Source organism: Mixophyes fleayi, chromosome 3, assembly GCF_038048845.1.
Source record: "Mixophyes fleayi isolate aMixFle1 chromosome 3, aMixFle1.hap1, whole genome shotgun sequence".
NCBI lineage: Eukaryota > Metazoa > Chordata > Amphibia > Anura > Limnodynastidae > Mixophyes > Mixophyes fleayi.
In genome coordinates this window covers 319,262,483-319,282,961 of record NC_134404.1, presented here as the reverse complement: position 1 = coordinate 319,282,961, position 20,479 = coordinate 319,262,483, and the positions used below count along the sequence as shown (strand labels likewise).

General features: G+C 38.2%; 1 protein-coding gene across 1 annotated transcript in view; it reads left to right on the top strand.

Annotated features, from left to right (window-relative positions):
• The window catches only part of MSH2 (mutS homolog 2), a 90,983-nt gene that overhangs the window by 32,561 nt on the left and 37,943 nt on the right, over positions 1-20,479 (top strand). The window contains exon 8 of the mRNA XM_075204110.1: positions 8,680-8,789. Within this exon, the coding sequence (XP_075060211.1) occupies positions 8,680-8,789 (110 nt within the window). The remainder of the gene's footprint in view (positions 1-8,679; positions 8,790-20,479) is intronic.

Genomic DNA, 20,479 nt, shown 5'->3' with positions numbered 1-20,479 from the left:
TACAGAGAGAACAATGCAGATGACGTGGCTTGCTTCTATAGGTCCAGACTTCAGGTGGGTCCAGGGTAAACACGTCATAGGCTAGTTCAAACAACCCCCTCAAAGGCTGAGGTCAACATTCCAGATGATTCTCCCGCCCAGAAACCAGTTACAACTAGTCCATTAGCATTTTACAGTCTGATATCACTCTGACTATTTATTTCCTAACATCAATAACTAGAGTATGCAATATGCGATCTCTTCGGCGATGGAACCAGACAGCTGCGGATGAATAGGGGATTATAATGATATCAGACATGAGACATTTCCTATAACCTGAACCTTAAATAACACTGAGGTGTACATATAATCATAATATATAAACTAATAATAAACTAAATACTATCTGCTCATAAATCACTGTAGAATGGAATCAATATGAATTTTATAAATAACTAAAGGTTGTAATGCGAGTGTGTGCGTGCGTATTTTACCGTGCGATCGCAGTAGCGTGGCATACTGAATGCAATCGCACAATGAAACGATATTAACCAATATACTTTCGTTCATCCAATTATAAGACTTTGACACTGACATGATTTACCTTCAGATCTGTGCTCTTCATCTGGTCCTCTAGTCTTCAGAGAATGACAGCACAATATTCATTCATTCATTCTTGTCACATTGTCACACTGATTAAAACCTCCTTGTTATAGCTATCCACATATCCTAACAAATCTCGTTAGCTTCTGTGACTCACAAACAAAACATTCTGTCTCAGAACGAACAAATGAATTATTCCTTCTACAGCACTCTCTACATTTATTCACCAGGACATTCATTGTTGGCATCGGCTGAAAAGAACAAGACTTTGTAAACTCTATAGAGATCGCGAGCATGAGTGTATACACACTACATGATTACATCATGATTATAATGACATCATCATCATGATTATTACATTATTATTATTACATCATGATTACATCATCACTACATGATTGTTAGGTGATTGGTCTTGAAAAATGTAATAGTACGACCAACCAAATGAAACGATAATCGGCACTTTGGGACGACTTTTGATCATCGTGTCACTATACTCACTCACACGATATCTGACCATATGGTCGGATGTCGGCTGATTGCCAGTTTTTCGTGCAATCATCGGGCTAGTGTGTACCTAGCCTAAGTGTGGTGAACATTAAAAAAAATTATCACTTAGGAGAATAATGTCTTTATCGCTTAATGCTAAGATAAACCTTACTGAGGCCAACGCATCACTTATCTCTAGTGTCTGCTTCTTGCTGTGATTATTTGAAAATGTTCTCTCTAACTTCATTACTCCATTTAAAACATTACATCTCCCATTAAGAAGAGTTACATCCATTGGAGGCGGTAGAGCTGATCATTCATCATCCGCTAGAAGGACATGGCGTGGCCTGGTGTGCAGTGTTCTGTGCCATGACTAATAAATGATATAGCAGGCACACATCCAACCCAAATCTGTTTTTTTTTCTGCTTTTGTCCTTGACCCATCAGAATCTTCCAATTCTGTTTTGTGAAAATAATTTTCCACTTGCAGTGTTTTGTGTAACCTTGATTGTCACTTAACTTTTCGCTTGCATAAATCATTTGAAGTGCTGTGATACCAGACAAGGTTGTAATACCAGCCAATCTCTCACTATAGAGGCTAATCTGTCATAAATTCTAATTACATTGATGTAGAGGAGGGGGAATCAGATCCCCAGTCTGACCATTGCCAGTTTCGCTTTACAGGGGCTAAAAAATCCTTTCTGACCCCAAAAATGGTCAAAATAAACTGAGAAATGCCCAGGATCAATCTCCCCTACTAATTATAGCTACAGATTTCTAGTAAGAAAAGTATCAGTTTTTAGAATCTGTTTGTGAATTTGCCATCACTGCCTCATATGATAAGGATAATTCCACAGCTTGATCACCGTTACTGTACACTTTTCTGTTTATGTACTTGAAAAACAAGTTGCAAATTTTGCCCTATTCACCTTATTAATCGCAATACTTTCTTATTTAACCACATTGATTGCCTTTAATTTCTAGAAATGTTGTGGCTATAAGACATGTACTTAAAGAAATTAACCTAAAAATCTGCTTCATTGCTCCAATTTATGTCTGTGTAACTAAAATTGCCTAGGAGCAGAACCTCCTTTTTCTTTGCTGCCCTTTCAGTTTGTAGTAATAATTGAATTTCAGTATTGTAGTTCATGATGGGATGCCTATAACTAACCCCGGTCAGTACTTTCCTGGTACCTCTTTTTCCACCCATAAAGACTTTTCTTCGTCATAAATTTCAGACATCCCGCTAGGTCTTAAACAGGATTTTACATATACACAAACATCTTCTCTTTCCTATCCGTCACAAAAATGTACTAGCCTTCCACATTCACTTCTAACCAGCCAAGTCTCGGTTACACCTACCACATCATAGGTCATTAATTCTATTTCAACTAAATTTTTTTTTTTTTTTGAAGACTCCCAGCATTTGTTGCTATACATGGTAAATTTAAGTTGCCATTTAATATTTTGTACCCCACCCCCCTTATTGCCTATGAGTCCCACCTTGCCCAACTATATGCTGGTTTTGACCTGTTCCATGACTACAACATGCTGTTTCCTGGGCTCCCCACTGAGCATAAGGAGCAACTCAGTGAAACTGTAAGAAGTAATTGGGAATGCTGCTGTAAGTGTGGTAGACATTAAAAAAATAAAAATAAATCATCACTTGGGCAGCACAGTGGCTCAGTGGTTAGCAATTCTACCTCTGGGGTCATGAGTTCAATTCCCGACTATGGCCTTATCTGTGAGGAGTTTGTATGTTCTCCCTGTGTTTGCGTGGGTTTCCTCCGGGTGCTCCGGTTTCCTACCACACTCCAAAAACATACTGGTAGTTTAATTGGCTGCTGACAAAATTACCCCTAGTTTGTGTTAGGGAGTATAAGCTCCAATGGGGCAGGGACTGATGTGAGTGAGTTCTCTGTACAGCGCTGCGGAATTAGTGGCGCTATATAAATAGATGGTGATTATGATAATGTTTCTGTTGCATAATGCTAAGATAAACCTTACTGGGGCCAAAGTATCGCTTATCTCTAGTGTCTGATTCTTGCTGTGATTATTTGAAAATGATCTTTCTAATTTCATTATTCCATTTAAAATATTACATCTCCGAATTAGATGAGATACATCCATTGGAAGCGGTAGAGCTGATCATTCATAATCTGCTAGAGTGACACGCCGTGGCCCAGTGGGCAGCGGCACGGCGTGGCCCAGGCTGGTTGGAAGTGCACATGGAAGGTTATTGCATGTTTAGAAAGGATAGGAGAGGAGGTGGAGTTTGTGTACTCTATATTGCACATTTCTAATATCCTCCCCAACCCCTTCCCCCTAGATAATTCCCAGCTGTCTGCCCATCTTCTCCCCAAGCACAGTTGAACCCGCCCCTTCAAGTTGCAGAATTTTGGATATATTTCAGTAATTTCCTACATTCAAATTTATGTTTGTTTCCACCAATCTTTCAATATCTGCATGTTAAGATTGACAATGGCTCTTTTCTATCAAACTCAGCCTGGCGGTGGTTCTTCATGCATCCCTCACTCTGTCCCTGTCCTCATTAACTCAATCACACAAGTGAACAGGTCACTGCAATCCCAGAGGATCAGTGCACTCGTCTCCTCAATCACTCTGTGCTGCTGTGCACATTCAGATTTGATTGGCTGCAGGTTGTTCTATTCCTATTTGCAAACGGGGAACTTAATGGACAAGCAGCAGATGTAGATGAAATATAAAAAGGTTCTCTGGTCACATTCAATCCACCTAAAATTGGAAGAACATGATTGTTTTTTTTTTTGTTTGTTCTTCAGTTCATAAAAGTATAGTTAGATTTAAGGTGACCGCTCCTGTTTCCTACGCAGAATGCAACTGCCCATTTTGTGAGCTGAACCAATTATTCATGAGAATGCAGCATGCAGACCCATTAGTACGGCTGAATGGTTAGAGCACGGTCATAGTTTAACTGCCTTTTCCACTAGTCCTGTTTGAGATCTAATAGATCACAGTTACATGCAGAGAAGTGTTATATAAAATATTTTTCACTTTGTATTTATTACTGTGTTGCTCACGGCCCATTGAATTTTAGCAGCGGTAGTGGAATCGGATACTGCAGCACTCTATCCTGTACCCTCCACTCAGTCCATATAGTATCTGGAACAGACTGGATGTGCACCTTGCTACCTCATGTATTCATATAGAACAGAAATATGCCCGTGCTCTGCTTTCTGCATTCCTTATGGAGCCAGCTGCATGGCAATATAAATGCACTATAGGAATCCAGAAAAATGAAAAATGTTATTATGTCTAGCACAATAGCAATGAGGCATGGTTTTATATATTTTTTTTTTTTATCACATTTTAAAAAAACTTGTTCAATTTTAGCCTCAAGTAGGGCGGTGGGTACCCATGATTTAATATTTAATTTCAGTGATGTCTGAAGTATAGATGTGCTGTCTGCCGGCGGGCGGCCCGAGGGGGTCGCTCCCTGCCTGCCGGCGGGCGGCCCGAGGGGGTCGCTCGCTGCCTGCCGGCGGGCGGCCCGAGGGGGTCGCTCGCTGCCTGCCGGCGGGCGGCCCGAGGGGGTCGCTCGCTGCCTGCCGGCGGGCGGCCCGCAGTTGCTTAGTGCTGCATAATTTGGAATATTTGAAGCTTCCTATCCCGTATTGGCTTCCAGCAGTTGCTAAGCAACTACTGATGCCATCCTCGATACTTTCCAAACCCTGAACACTGCTAATATTAACATAAATTTAAGGACTGCTTTCACAGTCTGTTGTCCGTGTGTTAGACCTATACTTATTTTTCTTCTAAAAATAAACATTGTATGTTAAAAATCCATGAACGTAGTGTTTATCAAAACATATTGGATTACATACATTTTAGCTGAAAAAATATCTCTGGTCTTTATTAACGTTTTTGATCTGGTAGTATAGAAGAACTCCATAAATACACTAGATTGCCCCCTCCCACTCTTTGAAAGTCATACTTGTATTTGTATAAAACCCAACTCCTTTTTTTTTTTTTTTTTTTTAAAAATACCCAAAACAAAATATATTTCCTGTTTAATGACAAGGTAGACGATGAAGCAAATTGCTGCTATGGGCTTCTGTGCCTTTGTGCTTTTTTTATTTAAAAAAACAAACAAAGAAATACAGCCAATGTCTGTTTAAAGCACTGTAGATCTTCTGTATGACGCTGGCATTTCCCTTCTGCCAGCTCCTATGTGCACACTACATATTCATTATAACCCTCTGGAGCAGTCCTGAGCTATCTCTTCAGCTGGTACCTGTTACACAATTTCAGAGTTAGTATCACTCCAGACTACAGAAACGCCTGGTTTTGCTAAACTATCTGCTGAGCAAGTAATAGTTTTATAAAGCTCTCCATCTTCTAAAGCGCATTCCCTGCAGTGCAAACTGCTGGCTGCTGAATGTCGCTGCAGCAAATTATAGATAAGTAAGCAGGACTGGGTCACTTCAGCAGTATCTGGCACCTTACTTTGGCTGAATAGATCTGTCCTGTCGTGTTTATGTTTTGTTTTGCTTTTGTAAATGGGCAAAATACATATTATGTATCAGCATATAGGATCGTTGTGTTATTCACTCATTTAGTTAAATACCTCAATGATCATTTTGGTCTGAGGGTGCAAACTGATGTTCCTGATATTGCTTTTGAATCTAAAGTGTCTTTTGCCAAGTTCACTGTAGGAATGTGTGTAATGCAGCTCCATATTTACTTTGTTCAAAGGACATTATGGATAGTTTATGAACAGAGAGTTTGGTGTGTTTCATTTTTATTGTTTACCTGATTACCTGAGACTAAATGGTCTGTGTTAGCATTTAAAATTCAACAATTATGTCTTGCCATTAAATTTGTCTTATTTAGACAATAATAAATTAATGTAATTGTTTTTCGCCCTCTAAGGCTAAATATTACAGATACCAGCAACAGCTAGCACAACACCAATGTCTCATTAATTGTTTTCACCTCTCCACCCAAAAATAAATCTCAATTTCACTCTTCCCAAACTATTTATGACCAGAGGATATATTTACTAAGCTGCAGGTTTGAAAAAGTGGAGATGTTGCCTTTAGCAACCAATCAGATTCTAGCTGTCCTTTTGTAGAATGTACTAAATAAATGATAACTAGGATCTGATTGGTTGCTATAGGCAACATCTTCACTCTTTCGAACTCACAGTTTAGTTGAAGTGAGCTGCTATGCTTGGAGTCAGCAGATGAAGATTAGATAAATAGATGAGAGAGATCATGTCCTGTTTGTGGCTGTAGGGCCTGCTGGGATTGGTAGTCTATCAACTGTTAGCAAGACATTTGGCTGCCTACTTTTGGTTTTAATAATGCGTCTTATTTCTGCAGCTGCCTTTTGGGTATGTGTCCTTTTTAAAGAAATAAACTTGTCTCTGGCTGTTCAGTGTTTGCCTGTCAGACCTGTCTGCAGCTGCCACATGGACACCTTTTAATAAAGGAGATTGTTGCTGTGGTATTCAGACACCATCGCTGTATACACAAAGCTCTTGTCAGGCTTCAGTGTGTCTCCTTTCATACCCTAACGCCCTTTTCAAGTATCTCGTTGTCGGCGTGTCTTCTCAAGAGCATCTCGACACTGATGGTTTCATTCACTCGCTTCTTGATTCTCAGGCTGGTATTTGTAGCTTGTGCATGAACCGAGAGACTGAATCTGTATATCCTAGTTATAAATAATTAATAAAGTAATTGCCCAGGATCGTGCCTGTAAAACAAAAGGCTATTCACAGTCACAATTCAAGCACAAGTCTATGTGCAGCTGTAGCTATAACTGCACTGCGTTATCAATCCCAGTGTGTTCGGAAGAAAACATCAGCTTGGGTGGCTCAGAAGTCAGCACTGTATTATATAGTTTGTTGTTTTATTGTGGTTCATAATATATAATATAGAGAGTGTGCAAGATCTCTGGTACAGAACATTACTTTGATTATGGGAGTAGAATGAAATCTATGTATTTAACCTAAGGCCATGTTTTAGGAAGTAATAACCACTTCTGTGGTTTAGCCTTTTGTAAAGGATAAACCTGGTTATGCTGATATTGTCTCGGTAGTATCAATATTCATTTTCATTTTCATGTGTTTTACTTGGTCTGGATGGTGTCTGCTTATCCCTGTAGAATATTTCATGTATTCTCTTAAGAGGGGTCATCATTAATATACACACTGATCAGCCACGATTAAAACCACTGACAAGTTAAGTGAATAAGATTGATGATCTTGTTACAATGGCACCTGTCAAGTGTAAAGATCAGAGCGACTTAAGGCTCAAATGTTGATGGTTAGACGACAGATTATCTCCAAAACGGCAGGTCTTGTGGGGTGTTCTCAGTATTCAGTAGTTAGTACCTACCAAAGTGGTCCAAGGAAGGACAACTGATGAACCAGCGACAGGGTCATTGCGCCCAAGGCTTATTGATGCACGTGGAGAGCGAAGTCTTGTCCAATCCCACAGAAGAGATACGTTTAGCACAATTTACTGAAAAGTTAATCCTGTCTTTGATAGTCTAAAACACACGGAGCATCACAGCTTTCTGCGTATGGGGCCGTGTAGCCTTCGACCGGTCAGTGCGCTGACCTCTGTCCACCGCCGAAAGCGCCTACAATGGGCACTTGAGCGCCAGAACTGGGCCATTGAGCAGTGGATGAAGGTGGCCTGGTCTGATGAGTCACGTTTTCTTTTACATCATGTGGACGACCAGATGCGTGGGCGTCGTCTACCTGGGGAAGTGTGCATCCTATTGTCATATGGGAAGAAGGCAAACCGGAGGAGGCAGTGTGATGCTCTGGGCAGTGTTCTGCTGGGAAACCTTGGGTCCCGGCATTCATGTGGATGTTACTTTGACACATACCACCTACCTAAACATTGTTGCAGAACAAATACACCCCTTCATGGCAAGGGTATTCCCTGATGGCAGTGGTCTTTTTTTTTTAGCAGGATCATGCAACCTGCCACACTGCAAAATTGTTCAAGAATGGTTTGTGGAACACGACAAAGAGTTCAAGATGTTGACTTGGCCTCCAAATTCCACAGATATCAGTCCGATCAAGCATCTGTGGGACGTGCTGGAAAAGCAAGTCCGAGACATGGAGGCCCCACCTTGTAACTAACAGGACTTAAAGGATCTACTGCTAACGTCTTTGTTTCAGATTCCACAGGACACCTTCAGAGGTCTTGTGGAGTCCATGCCTTGATGTGTCAGAGCTGTTTTGTTGGCACAAGGTAGTACAGTGTTAGGTGGTTTTAATGTTGTGGCTGATTGGTGGTTTTTTTTTTTATTATAAAGACTTATTGTTTGCTCACTGGTGACACTTTTGGTACACTACTGGGCCCCCCTTGCGATAACCTTGCACTTTAAAATTTTAAACTTTTAAAATGTTAAAGCTATATACATACCATATTACTGCATTTTGGAGCAGGACGATAGAAAATAAATATTGGATGGAGGTTGGAATCCTAAAAATAAAAGTTGGTCATTGGAGAATAGATCTAGCTTACTTTGGTAGAAGATTGAATCTAATTGATATCGGAATTCATTCCTCAACATAAAGTGTAATAAATGTATCCATCTCTTTGCCAGGATGCCACCAGATGCTGCTGTTGGCCGTGTTTGTGACTCCGCTCACTGATCTTTCCACCGACTTTGCTAAGTTTCAAGAAATGATTGAAACGACCATGGACCTGGAGCAGGTATTGTCATTGTCACTAAAGTTGTTTGTTTGTTTGTCCCCTGCTCCCCCAGTTTTTCAAATAAGTTGTAAAATCTGCTGTGTGCCACCTACATATGACATTAATAAACTCCCAAAGCCTTAGCAAGAGGTGCGGTCTTGTGTCTACTACTGAACAAACTGCACTAGTCTGTTGTGAATTCTGCAGCTCATACACCTTCCCTCATCTGCTTATATCTTGTCCCTAATCTCCGTGTATTCTCTAAATTGGAAACCCCACTCTACAAATGTCCTCTTGCTTTTTGATCACCTCCACGATTCTTCTCATGCTGCACCTATTCTCTGGGAACTCGGCCCCATAATAATCCACAATACTCACCTGATCTAGTATAGCTTCTCACACCACTGCCTAATTTACAATAGACACACTCTTGTTTCTCTCCCTTCTTCCTTAAGATTGCAAGCTCTTTGGACATAGTTCTCATTCCTCTTGTCTCATGTTTGTATGTATGTTAAAATAATGTAGTTATTAGGATATCCTGTATGTATTACTATGTACATTACTGAGGAAGGTGTTGACACTTTGCAAGTAATAATTTTGACCACCCAAGTAGATATGTGACTGTCTTCATATTGAGGCTACATTGGATGTGTTGATTGAAGGCACACATTTTCTTTCTAGAGACAATTTAGCTACATAACTTTCTATTTGAGAAAGGTCTGAAGCTGCTGTGACATCTACAGGCCATGTGAAGGTACTACACTTCAGTAATTAATTTTTTTTGCTGGATATGAATAATTACAGCATCTTTGTGTTTTCTGGTGCCCGTACTTGTCTACTATTTAGTGTACAGCCTGGAGATCTTGGCATAGATTATTTATAATGGTAAGTGCCAGTGCACTAATTTTTATCTAACAAGGTGTTCTGGCCTTGCACTGACTGTATCGCACAAAGTGCCAGATTGATATTGTATTTTATCGCTAAAAGTAGTTTAACCTTTATTATTCACTAGGCATCCTAGCCTGTTGCAAGATCTCTTAAGCTAGGTACATACTACACGGTTTTCGTCCAATAATCGGCTAAATCAGCCGACATACGACCGCTCGTTCAAAAGTCGGGTCAGTGTGTGCAGTGACATGATGGTCGAAAGTCTGCCCAAATGGACGATTGTCGCCTCATTTGGTTGGTCGTACCATTTAATATTTTCGTTCCAATCTCGTTTCCGCTGTGTAGTGTGTATAAACTTCCCACCGATCCACAACAGTGAGTAAATTACAGTCATTGCTCACGACAACATGGCTGTAAAAAGTCGCTAAAGGGACGTCCGCTCTTCCCTTTATCGTACTAAACAAGGCTAGTGTGTATGCAGTCCATGGACCGAGCGATTGGACCATCGATCGCATGTAACATCGATCAGCATAAAAAGTTGGTGGAAAATTCTGTAGTGTGTACCCAGCTTTACTCGTCTCTTAAGCCACAGATGGATCCTTCACCTGAAAAGGGTCCTCTCAATCTCCTATGTTTGTGTAACAAAGTCATCCACATTGTACTGTTTGTTTGTTTTTATCTACTTTTTAAATGGCAAGTTTTAATTAAAATCACATTTGTGGCAGAAAATACAAGTGATCTTCTTATTTGTTTGAGAATTAAACGTGATGGTCAGTGGCTTTAACCTGTGTGCTACTAATAATTAGGTATAGTGAGGAAGTGTCCTTCCTTCCTTCCTCTTCTGAGTTTTTATCTGAGCCACCCAATGTTTGCTCTACCACACCCCTGACCTTTTCATCCATTTATTGATTCAAAACCAGTGAGATGAAAACGAAAAACAAGCAAAAAAAAACCAAACATAACATTTGTCCATTTATAGAGCTTTTCATATTCATTTCCGTTCCTTTCATTTCAATGAGGTTTCAATATGTCGCACATATGCTAAAAACCCCATTGAAATAAAAGGACCATTGAAATGAGTAGGAGAAGCATCACTGGTGTATCATGTTTCACTCAACCAAAAGCGATTTAAACTTGCATGAAATTGAGTAAAAAAATCTGTTTGACAACAGATAAAGGAGTTGGGACAACAACTTTACATTTTTTTTAATTTGTATGTGTTTTTAGTTTTATGGGGATGGGGCACTTTTCTTTGAATTAAAAATAAAATAAAAATCAACCTTTAGTACATTTCCCCCCTATCGTGTGTAGTGCTCTCCATATTCCTAAAATATAAAGGGAAATAATCACTCAAACAGTACAGTTTAAGTATTTGATACAGTGCATTAACACCCACTGCACACACATTTACTTTTACAATTTAACTTTTGTCTTGGTCTAATGTTAGAATTAGCACATAGATGGCCTAAAGGGGAAATGTTATCTCTGTGCCAGGTTTTAAACTTCCAGAATGCTTTGGGGCATATTCAATTGTTGGCGAAAACGCAGTTTTCTCGCTGGATTTCAGCTCGCAGCTCCCTGAGCCGCGAGCTGACATACAGCTTACTAATACCGTAATAACGGTAATAGTTTTAACGCGGCGGGATATTCAAACAATTGAATATGCCCCTTTTGTGTTTTGTTTTTTCTTTTTCATATGATGGTACTGAAATTTGGGAGTAGCTTATGGGTAGAAGAAGGGAAGAAGTGTTTGCCTGTAAGAGACAGCACCTAGTGATTGTCACCTACACATATGAGCACTGGGTAAAATCCAATTATGTCCTGTGTCTTACCACTTTTCACACATTTCTGGATAATGTGCAATTTGTATTAATTCTGTGGGCATTATTGCTGCACAAGTTTATTATCCAGCATTCGTATGTACAGTTCAGTGGTATTCTGAGTTATATCCTATATTTGGTTTAAGAATTTTATTGTAGGCCTTTGTAGTGTGAGATTATTGGGGCGAGGGGGGCTTGATTCCTTTCATTAGAATGTCTTGGGTGTGATACGTATGTTCGACAGTTAAATGATCAACATTTATACAGTGGACACCATAATATAGACAGGGTTGGAAAGTCGACAATAATGTCATTGGCAGTATTACCGGTTGATAATTGAAATGTAGACAGTATTAGGTCAACAATAATCCTGTCCCTAGCATATAATACTGTCTACATTTGAATTGTCGACCTAATAATACTGTCGACACCTGAATAGTCAACCTAATGTTGTCGACTTTCTGAATGTCGACCAAATTAACATTTAGCTGTCTATGCATACCCACTCACCCATATGTTAAAAGGGGCATTTTCTGTTACCCTGTTGTTGACTAGTTCTTTCTAGTCAATGCTCTGTAGAACATCTTGTTGTTCTTGCTTCTCGGTCTGCCGCCATCCACTGTACTGATTGATTAAGCTACCCCTACCCAATTCTCTGTACCCCTTATCCCACATAACTCCGTTCATGCCTCCGTACACACATTAATCCATTAGATGCTGCTTACCTCTGCCTAACCTATCTCCAACATCTCTGCTTTACCCCTCACTTAATTATCCTTCCAATTATTACCAATTATTATTGTCCCACCAAAAACAATCCCACCCACTAGATAACTTCAACTCTTCCAACCTCAATCTCATCTCTCCACTTTACTACCACCCCATTCCTGGTCACTCTGGATTACTAGATCTGTATACAAAGAAGCTCACATCTGCCCATGACCTATTTCTGTCTAGTTCCCTCAGCCTCCTGGACATTACTGAAACTTTGCTTTCCCCAACTGACACTGCTTTCCCTGCAGCTCTCTCCTATGGGTATCTGTCCCTAATAAACATTCCTTAACCCAGTGGTCAGCAAGGTGATGGCGTAAGCTTTATACTGTTCTGTGGCTGCTCTTTACAATTCATGCCCACAGAATCCTACTTATCCTCTTCCCCTTCCATTGATCTCTTCTCCTAGGTGATATCTATCGACAACCCTACTGCCATTGCTGCCTCTAAACTTGTCATGCTTACTTCTTCTTTTAGTGGGCATAATGATATACAATCCTTGGAAATCGTGTTATCCCGTCTATACACTATGTCCATCTCTTCCAACTGGTCCTTCACACTCTTTCTGACCACAACCTTCTGCCTCACTTTCCCTCATGAGCTCTCCCCAAATCCAATGGCGCACATCTAAAGGCTGTTGCACTGATCCTTTTCTCAGACTCACTTGGTGAAATACTCTCTCCCATGACTACCCTGTCCAGCCATGATTTGGCAATCTCTTTCTACAATAGAGGCAGTTCCAGCCACCACACAGTCTCCTGCGATCCAAACTACAACCATGGCACTCCAAACAGATCTGCCATTTCAAAAGTTCTCCTGTACTGCTGACTGCCAGTAAAGAATGTCTCTCCAACTACTGTTGACTCTTTGCCACCTTCAACTTGCTTCTCTGCCCATAACAGCTTTCCTCACTATTGACGACTACCCCACATCTGATTTATATGTAAATGTCATACTGATCGGAAATGCAGAATTGTGTAGCACCTTAATAATAAAACTTGATGAGGAAAATAGGTTTCCCAGAACTCATACCCAGCTATGAAAAGATCTGTACAACAACTAGGGTAATAGTTGTATATCTGAAAACTATTGCTTTGAAAATCCTGATAGTCTATTTGATCTTGATTTATACTGGTATTGATGGCTCATTTTGATGTTTGTCTGAATTGGCTAGTTGTCCACTACCTGTAAGTTCGCATGGACATTATGCTTTGTGTTCATATAACAAACTATTGCACTCATCACATTGTAAGATACAGGACCTCTGTTTAATGTTTCTTATATGGAATAGCTCACATTACAAGAGGTTATATCCTCCGTGCAGAGTGCTTTTATCATTGTATAGCCTAAGGAATTGTTCGCCGCTCGAGAGACCATAGAGGAAGTATTACTTTTAAAAATTCCAAGCTAACTACATGTAGGTCATTGGGACGAGTCTGGAAATATATTTTGTTTAGCATTTCAATTAGATCTGTCTATTCTCCGCTTGTTATTCCATCAAGGACACACTTGCTGTTTATCATAACTGTCAGTATCTCTCAACGTTCAATTATCTGTGTATTCTGTATTGTCTGCAGTAGTGTACATTTTGTTTATGGGCACATTCTGTCTCCAGTGGTTCACTTACATTACCTGATTTTCACTGGGTTTGTGGCCACCAAACCCAATATCATAGAAATGTTTTTGCTACCTTGTTTGTAAGAATAGTAAATACCCCAAAAATATATATTATAACCCTTTCAGCGCTTCACAATCAACTGCAGCAGTTCTATTCACAAGTGACTACCACACAAGTCAAAACATGAAAGAGATACAAAATAAATTAATAATTCTGCGCTGTATATCCCCCCAAAAAAAACCTGAAAAAAAGCTAAAAATACTTAAATTCAGGAATTTTGACATTCGCTGGTTTTTTTTTGGTCCTTAATAGGTTGTATATATAAAAGAGAGATAATCCTCTGTATTAGATTATTTCGATATACAGTGTTGCACGATTATTCTTTATAAGGATGAGATGTATTTCTTCCAATTTCGCTTCCAACAGATGACTATACATATAGGTGCACATAAAAGGTTTTGTGTCAATCGCCGCTTCACAGGTTTAGGCGCCCCCTTAGAGTCCTACTCACAAGCTGCGTTCTTTCAGATTTTCATATCAAATAGATTCTGTTCCTTATCAGTATCCCAGTAGATTGGCCACCAAAAACACCAAATAGGGTAAAAAAAACCAAAGAGAATCTAGTGCAGTACGTTTAAAACGTTTAATAAAATAAAACAAGGTGCATGGGTACTCCTACCGGAACGACAGGAACAGAGGAACAGTAAGCATTGAGAAATCGGATGTTACATGTCGCGGAGTCGCTGCTAATATTCCTCAGAGATATTGGTCACGAACAGGCAGGTGTCCTATAGAACTAGAGAAACACACTTCAACTGACGCGTTTCGACCTTCAGAATATAGTTCTTTATCAAGGTAGTGTGTAATCTAGTTTACAGTCGCCATATATAGTTACTCAAGGTCACATGAACATTAAAACATAACTTCACATTCAATCATAAGTCCACCACACAAATTAAAATAACATTAAACAGTTGAAAAATTCCATTGGGCCAAAAAAGGCAAATACATGTCTGGAGCACAATTCTACCTACCTCGGAAGCTGTACTTCCGCATGAAAGGAACCAAGCTTCGTTTTCAAAAATAACTGAAATATAATCGAGATAGGAATATTAAAATAATACAATAATGATCAGTGGGCTCTATAACATGTATTGTATGCTCCAATGAAAAGTCATCATATGTAATGGTCATATGACCACATATTAAAATCAATTTGCAGTCACCTTATATAATTACAAATGGTCACATGATCGCATGTCAGCATAAAAAAACATGAACTTCGCATTCTATAAAGTCTATTGCACAAATTAGAACAACTTTAAACAGTTATGAAAATTCCATTTGAACAAAAAACAAGTAATACATATCTAAGCCCAGTCTTATTCACCTTGATAATTCAGCATAAACGGAGCCAAGCCTCGTTCTCAAAATTGGCCAAAATATAATCGAGATTGAATAGAGATAGCAATTATGAAACATATAATGTGTGCTCCAATAAAAAGTCGTCATATATATATATATAAAGGTCACATGACCACATATTAAGACTACCACACATCCCGTAAATAACATTAGGTGTTCCACATAGAATAATATGATACAATGTGGTATTTACATAAACAAAATGATTGTAATTTTTGCTCCAAATAAGAAGTCATCGTATGAAGGTCACATGACCACATAATCCGATTACCACACATCTCATAAATAACATTAAGGGGCATATTCAATTAGCTTTTGGATTCGCGGTAACGCGCCGGAACGGCCGCGAAGCGTAATACACGGTACCGCAATAACGTGGATTTTCGTTCGTAGCCCATAGGGTTGCATACGAAAATCCGCGTTAATGCGGTACCGTAATACCCGCAAGAACGCGCACTTTTCGCGGTAACGCGCGTTACCGCGAATCCAAAAGCTAATTGAATATGCCACTAAGTGTTCCACGTAAATAAATGATACAATGTGGTATTAACATAAGCCAAAAATCAAACAAGATAATTATAGTTCAGAACCAGATTATTTCATTAGCTTCATCAGAATATTTCAGTATTGTCTAAACCATGCCTCATTGTCAAATACATAACGTATAGTGAGGACTTAATGGAGTTATAAAACTCATCATAAAAATATATTTAACTATAACAAAATTAGGATGATAATTAACATAATCGGGGTCTGATTATGCAAATTAACAATACCATTTTTTTTAAAATAAATAAATAATATATAATGATGTATTGTCCGGATCTTCATCTCCCCTCGGTAACATGTTGACGAACCAAAGGGAAAAGAAAGAAAACATTGCTTAAATATAATTCTATAAAACATTTCAGTTCAAAATCCTTATTTAAGCCCACAGGCATCAAAGAATTTAACTTAAAAATCCATTGCATTTCTCTTTTGGAGAGTTAATTGGCAATATCTCTGTTTTCAGTCTTTTTATATCAGATCAATGCCCATAAAATGTTTAATATGTTTTACACAACAATTATGTTGGTTCTTAAAATGCAAAGATAATGAATGTAACTCATAGCCCAATCTAATGTTGCGTACATGTTCAAATAGACATTTCTTCAGAGGGCGTGAGGTTTTGCCAACATAGATAGATCCACAAATAGACTCTCTCGATCTATCATAAGTACCCTATCTTTAGCTGTATCCAAAAGTTCTTTATCATAACCCTTCTCAAGGAAGTTATTATACATATTATCTGCCTGTGTTACAAAAACTGAATTTTCAGTACAGTTTCTGCGTAACCGAAGAAATTGACTGTAGGGGATACTTTTCAGCCAGTTCCTGTGATGTTGACTTTGACGGAAGGATGTAAGAGTTTGTATCTGTCGGTTTATTATAGCTCTTAGTTTGCAAGATCATATCTTTAATATAAATTTCCAAGTTTAAAAAATGGACTGAAGTCTTATGTCAAGAGTATTTTATGTTCCAACTGTTACAATTCAAACTAGAACAAAATATGTCCAATGAGAATTTGTCACCTTTCCAAAATAAGAGGACATCATCGATGTACCTCTTCCAAAATAACAGGTTTGCTCCGAGCCTGTCATTTATGTATTGATGTTCCCAATACACCATAAATAGATTAGCATAGCTCGGGGCAAACCTGGTCCCCATTGCCGTTCCCGTCTTTTGGATTTAATAAATACCCTTATAATAAAAATTGTTTTTATTTACAATAAAGTGAATACCTTCCAAGAGAAAATGTTTTAAATTTTCACATATATTGGTTCTATCCCAAAAAAATTCTTACAGCTGTCAGGCCTTTCTCATGATGGATTATAGTGTATAATGAAGGGACGTCTGCTGTTACTACAAACATATTGGTATCCCATTTAATCACTCCCAAGTTTTATTAGGATGTTGCTTGTATCTTTCAAATACGACAAGTTATTTTTGACAATAGGTTGTTAAAAATGATCATTGAAGACTGACAGACTATTGACGCCGGAAATAATCGGGCGTCTAAGGGTATGTTCTAACCCCTTGTGTACCTTTTGGAAATATATAAATATAGTGTGTGGTATGATTGTGATCTCTCAACAATTCACTCTTCTTTACTGAAAACACCCGTATTGTCATATTTATTAATAAAATCTTCAAGTGTTTTCTTTTTATTGTCGGATCACTCTTCAATTTGGAATAAGTGTTTGGGTCATTGTTGCCTATTGATCTCATTAAGGTATTATCTTTTATCTAAAATGACCGCACCTCAGCCTTTGTCGGCAGGTTTAATAACCAAATTGGCATCTTCTTTTAAAGTTTTTAGTGCATGTCTCTCTTTGAGAGAGATTAAAATGAACTTTTTTCCTTATATCTCTTTGCATACTAATTTTCCTCAAATCATCGACTACAAGTTTATTAAATGTATCAATATAGGGTCCTTTCACATGTGATGGATAAAAAGTTGAACGTTTTTTAGGATAGTCTGTTTATCAATCGGAACCGTATCTATACTATCCATCCGTTATTGAATTTTTTTTTTTGATAGTAAGCTTTCTGATGAACTTTTGTACATCTAAATACATATTAAAGCATTTGGCATTGATGTGGGTGCAAATTTGAGACCCTTAGATAATGTTGTTTCATTCTGTGTTAAAGAGCGTGAAGATAAATTACAAATATTGGTATGCGGTTTAGGCCTACAAAAAAGTTTTTTCATTAGACTTTTTTTGGTCTTAAGTTTTTCTTTCAACCTAAGAAGTCTGATTTCTTTCCATCTCGTTGGCCTCTTTGTATTGTATAGAACGCTTAGCTAAGCTTGTACCACAGTCATGGTTCGTTTTATCTATCACATTCTTTTTCGTGTCCATTTTCTCCACTGAGATTTTCTTCTCTGGTGACTACTTGGATAAATAAAAGGGGAACTCTCTACTTCTTTAAGAATATCAAACCTGTTCCACGATTCAAAAGAAACTGGTTGTGTACTCCTTTCAGAATGGTTTTCATTGTTATATTTATGTCTTCTGGGTATATCGTGCCATTTCAAATAATCATTTGAGGTAGCTGGTAGCTCTTTTTCTTGATATTCCCGTGAAACAATGTTAGTAGAACTTGTTCCCATTTTTTTGTTGTTTCTTTTACCCAAAGGTTGATTATTATAGATATCATTTCGAGTGGACTCATTATAATTTTTGCCCATATTAATATTTCTCATAAACTTCTTTTGTATTTTTGTAATTAATAATTTGGTATCACGGTCAATTTTATCTGTTATGTTCTTAACATCATTAAGATCCTCAAACAGATTGATGAGAGATTGTAAACTGAGTATCTCCTCCTCCAATTTTCTCAGCTGAGATCTTTTATCCTCCAAAATTAATTCCATAAGGGAAAAGGAACATTGTTGTAAAATAATATTCCATTTATTTTAAAATTTTATGGAAGCTGACGTGAAGGAGGGATTGTTTATAATCTGCAATCCTTTAGGTATAAGATGATCTGCTCAGTATTGCTCCAATGTGGCAGCCTCCCACCAAATCCTATTTTCTTTGAGTAATGTAAACTCCAATTTCTTTAAAACTGAATCTACAGTTTTTAGCACAACAAAATGAAATGCATGTCCTATACACAACATTAATGTTCTCACATTATAAATTGATTGTATATTTGTGTCTGCATAACACAAAGTTCTTTTCTTCAGACTTACTATTTCACTGCAGTTTGGTTTAATAAAGCCACCATATGATACATGCTGTGTTGACTGTTTGCATTCATATAGCTTATATCTTCGAATGAAGTAAATCTGTTTAGACTCGCAACATTTATGTGAACAAAATTAATTACAAAATTATAACTTATTGTGCAGGAGAACAAATTATTTCCATACTTATCATAGGTACACACTGGCAGATTTTCAGCCAATTATCAGGCCAATCACCCAATGAACGAAGACTTGGCCACATATCTCGTTAGTGCATATACTTGAACGACTATCGTTCATCGTGTTAAAGTGCCGATTGTCCTTTCCTTTGGTTGTGCTGTTTAATAATCTCGTTCCAATCACTTTCCGATCCTGCAGTGTGTCTGTACTTGCTATCTCCATAGAGTTCACATAGTCTGATCTTTTCAGCCGGCAATGAACATGTATCGGTGACTAAATGTAGAGAGTGCTCTAGATGGAATAATTCATTCGTTCGTTCTGAGACTGAATGTTTTGTTTCAGAGTCACAGAAGCTAACGATATTCATTATTACATGGGGATAGCTATAACAGAGGTTAATCAGTGTGATAGGAATGAATGAATGCATATTGTGCTGTCCTTCTCTAAACGTTTATAGGACCTGATGAAGAGCACAGATCTGAGGGTAAATCGTGTGTAGTATGTATGCATGACTCATCTGACCGGTCGGGCCTTCAGTCGTAGGTACAATCGTTGTAGATAACAGATTGGTCTGAAAATTCTCCAGTGTGTACCTAGCTTTACTGTTTCACACCAACAGTTTTCATTTGGCAAATTCTAGATGCAGATGGGCGATTTGCACTGCGAACTGTGTTTAAATGCTGACAATCAAATGGGCATAAGTAGAACACTTAAGATCCAAACAATACATCACTATTACACCAGTTATGGTGCAAAAATGCTACTTGCAGTAGAACCATAGGCATAATAAGCACTCATCAGTGAGAGATCTCACATCAGCAATGTAATCACATCCTGTGCTGCTCCACTAACAAATTCATATACTAATCTTTCTTGCAAACTTGCATTGCATCATTTTACAAAGTTTATAATAAATCGCATCACGGCTTGGGAATTGCAAAATCTTTCATTAAACCTGTGATCACTTATACACTTGTTTATTTTAATAACTGCAAGGCTTTGCTAAATTTTTTCAATTTACAAGACTCACACTTAAAACAATCCCCCCACCCACCCCCTAAAAAGTAGAATGACATAAAAGTAATACTTTACCCTAAAATGCAGATATTGTGTGAAGAGCGATAGAGAGGGCATCATGTGTAAACATGGTTGTTTAGCTCAATTTATAGATCATATGCAGCCACATACTGCAGCAAGCTACACACTATCTTGGCTCATTATCCCTAGTCTTGTAAACTTTGCTATGTATTCTCTACCAAATACTAGGATATATAAA